A 3667-nucleotide genomic window follows, 5' to 3' on the forward strand; every position below is an offset into this window, starting at 1 on the left:
CACTGATGATTAATATCTAAACCTTACATTGAAGTGTGGTCTAATCAATAGGTAAAAATTGATAATGGGCCGCATGACCTAAATCAGGTGTGGGATGTTTGATGACGCACGTTTATATTGCGTATCCGGGAATTTGGGAATAAAACAGACACGTGATGTCTGTTATATGGACGTTTATATTGTGTGGTTGACTTTATAAATATCCTAGGGTATGTCAGGCCTCTGATGCACCACGAGCTTAATGTAGTGCTAGCTCGTGCCTTTTGGTGCCATGTTTACACAATGGTTCCAAGTGATAAGCAACTAAACGATCCATCAACTTGAGCTATTTGTTTAGGGAATCGTACTAGATTTCTCCGGATGAATAGTACACACATGGCACATCAGTTATGGTTCTTTGCCAGCTCGACAAAATACGTGCTGATATTCAGGACGTACAATTGTTTAGTTGTTTCTAGATATAGTTTGATTTAAAAAAAAAAACATGTTAGCATGCACTAATGTTAATGTTTAGTTGTTGTCTTATTGTTATTTCTTAGTTGTTTCATTAACATCATATTTTTGTAAATATAAAACTAAAAAAAAACGTATTTTTAAAAACTTAAATTGATATTTTTTAAAATAAAAGAGGACAGCAAAAATGTAAAAAAAAAATAATAAAAAAAAGTATATATTTTTTTAAAAAAATCACTATTTTAAATCATTATGTTAGTGCTCATACGAGTAAGAACCTACTTTTTTAAAATTTAAAAAAAAAAAAAATAAATAAAAGAGAATCACCGTTGGTCAGAGCAAAGCGAATAGATTCAGGTAGAAACATGAGCGATTCCTCCGTAACGGAAGCGGCGAAGACTGGCGGCGGAGGAGGAGGAGGAGGATCGGAGGCGTCTCGCATCGGAGAGGTCAAGCAATGGCTGGCTCATGAGTTTGGCCAAGCAGGAAAGGAAGTTCCACAATTCCAATACACACCTCGATCCATCGCTTATTTACACAACCTTGCTACTCTCTCCCAAGCCAAGACCCAAGCTTCCAAGATCCTGGCCTCCGATTTTCGTCTCAAAGCCTCCGAGTATCGCTCCCAAGGTCTCTTCACGCACTCTGACTCGCTCTTTTTTTTTCGAAAAATTATGGAGAAATATATAATTTTCTGAGTTGCAGCGGCGAGAATCAGGGAGATTTTGGAAAATGTGGGTTTGGCACAGGAGGGTATGGCTTCAAACGTTGTTGGGTCGGTTCAGGTTCTTGCAAATGTGGCTAATTTATTGAATATTAGGGATACTGAGTTAAGCAGGTGAGAGGTTTTCCCCTATTCATTTTTGGGTGAATTTTGTTTTGTTTTTGTGTGATTGGTGTTTTCGGTTTTCGTTCGAAGTGTTTGATAGAAGAATTGGTGGTTTTGGGTTTAGTTTTCTTGTAGCAATGGGAGATCTTTCTTTGAGGAAAACTAGTGTGGAGGAAAAGAGGGTTAAAGTGGAGAAAGAGTCCAAGATTTTACTTGATTTTACGCGAAAAGCTATAGCGAGATTGACGTATTTGAAGAGGTAAGTTTATTGAAAATGTTGGCAGTAGAGTAATAGAAAATGTGAGTGAGTGTTTTGATTGAGGTGCTAATTTTTGTTTGGTCCTCTTGGGTTATTTTATTTTTTTTAAAGAACGCTTGCGCAATTAGAAGATGATGTAGCACCTTGTGAGGCTCAAATGGAGAATTGGAAGACAAATTTGGCTGTTATGGCTGCCAAGGAGAGACAATATTTGCAACAGAGTTCCAACTACAAGGTATTCTTTCTTGCTCCTAATTTGATTATATATATATTTGAGTTTGAAAAATGGATCATTTAAATTGAGTCTTTTTGTTTTCTTAAGAAGCATTTGTTGAGAGAAAACTAGTTTAAGCAATTCCCCGTCACAGAAATGAGTTACTGGAGCCCACAATTGATGAAAACTTCGAATTTTAGAGAGTGACTGTGAATGTTACCATGGAATTGTTTAAACTGAAAAACATCATAGAAGCTTTTGGTGGATTTTCATCTGTTAACGTTGTGTGAATAATGTTGTATGGGTAAATTTATATTGGTTGAACAGCTCAGAGCTTGATCGATAAGTAATAACTTCAAGAAAAAGGGGAAAAAAGAAGAAGGAAAGCCAGTACGGGAAACTTATGTCCTGGCATTAGCCCTTTGTTACCACCTCTTTTGGTGAAGGTTGCTCGTGCAAGTCCTTAAAAACTCTTTTAGAAACTGTACATTGGAATTTATACTCAATACCTTATTTGAAGTTGTTCCATGCACGAGTTGTGATGAGAGCTTTGTTTGACAGGCTATGCTAAATCGTGTGGGCTACCTCCCAGAGATAAGCCATGGGGTATTGGTTGAAACAGCAGAACATAGGAAGGAGTTGGAGAAGAAAACAAAGCCCATCCTTGATACTTTGAGAAGTTATCAGGACTTGCCTCCGGTACTTTGCTCTATTTCAGTTATGGACCCTCATTCTTGTTTGAAGCTTGGCAGAAAATGAATTTTCATCACATTGTATTTTGCAGGATAAGGCTCTTGCTGCTTTAGCAATTGAAGACAAGAAAAGACAGTATGCGGCGGCTGAGAAGTATCTTGAAGATGTATTGCAATCAGCTCTTGCACCATCCGAGTAATACATATATTTGTAAATAACTCATTCAATGATTTCCTCTTTGTTCTTACTAATATGTTTTGTTTTAGTAAAGGGTGATTTATGTGCCTGATATGATGGTTTTGCTTGAGGGTCATATTATAGTTACATATTTCATTGCTAAAGAACACTCTCTTGCTCCACCTCAGTCTCTCCCTTTGATCTATGTCCGGATTGGGAACATGGGAATTTCTATTTCAAGTGCTAATGCGATCATTACAAAATGCACAAATAATTATGATTTAGATAGTAGGTATTCTCAAATCCCAGTCCTGAGGACCATCTATGAGAACTTGGTGTATGATTATTCTTTTAAGCAATAGCTACTCCTGTCTGCGGGGTTTAGAAAAAACGTTCCAAAGAGAAAGTAGAAACCCTTTATCAAGGAGGAAGGGTGAAAGAAGAACCCTTCAACGAAGAAAAGAGAAAGTGGAAGAAATGAGAGAATTATGGGTATTGGCAATAAATAAAGGGAAACTTTGAATTGTTTTTATCATTTATCATGTTTTAACCTTAGATAAAGTGGAACTATGGAAGCAATGCTGAACGGGTTACAATAATAAGATGGAGTAGGCATTGGACTTTTGACTTTGATACCCACAGTAATTTTTAGACATTTACGTTAGACTTTAAGGAATTCTGACAATTTTTGAGATTGATAGCGTACCAAGTCAGAACTTCAGCCAACGTAATATGTACTACTGCGGCAAACTAAAAGACCTGCAATAGCCCAGAGGCTCTACGAAAATGTTCCTGCAATACTTGAGTCATCCACGGTAATTTGTATCTCATTCTTACATTGTCATAAACATCTTGTGATGCTTCAAAGGAAGCACTGCGTGCCTTTGTTGTTAAAAAGTACTCGAGAGGCTCGGTTTCGAATTTGGCTATGTTAAGCCAATTATTTCTAGAATAAAAAAGAAGAATTTGCGGGATATATGTTTTTTTAGGTAATATATATAGTAGTGCAATGTAAGCTTGCTTAATTTTAAAGTGGCAAACA

At 36.8% G+C, this 3667-nt stretch overlaps 1 protein-coding gene across 1 annotated transcript; it reads left to right on the forward strand.

Annotated features, from left to right (window-relative positions):
* Positions 1–739: 739 nt before the first annotated feature.
* LOC133823355 (AUGMIN subunit 1) lies at positions 740–2807 on the forward strand. The gene is made up of 6 exons (XM_062256040.1): positions 740–1083; positions 1159–1291; positions 1407–1541; positions 1653–1776; positions 2317–2454; positions 2540–2807. The coding sequence occupies exons 1-6, from the start codon at positions 819–821 to the stop codon at positions 2645–2647; spliced, it is 903 nt and encodes a 300-aa protein (XP_062112024.1). The 5' UTR covers positions 740–818; the 3' UTR covers positions 2648–2807.
* Positions 2808–3667: the final 860 nt, after the last annotated feature.

The sequence above is a fragment of the Humulus lupulus genome, chromosome 3, assembly GCF_963169125.1.
Source record: "Humulus lupulus chromosome 3, drHumLupu1.1, whole genome shotgun sequence".
NCBI classification, from domain to species: domain Eukaryota; kingdom Viridiplantae; phylum Streptophyta; class Magnoliopsida; order Rosales; family Cannabaceae; genus Humulus; species Humulus lupulus.

Excerpts from the sequence above, each read along its gene's own strand:
- LOC133823355 (XM_062256040.1), top strand. The coding sequence starts at position 819 with ATGAGCGATTCCTCCGTAACGGAAGCGGCGAAGACTGGCGGCGGAGGA. Across the intron at positions 1,542-1,652 it reads AGATTGACGTATTTGAAGAG|AACGCTTGCGCAATTAGAAG; the intron begins GTAAGTTTATTG and ends TTTTTTTTAAAG. Across the intron at positions 1,777-2,316 it reads AACAGAGTTCCAACTACAAG|GCTATGCTAAATCGTGTGGG; the intron begins GTATTCTTTCTT and ends TTTGTTTGACAG.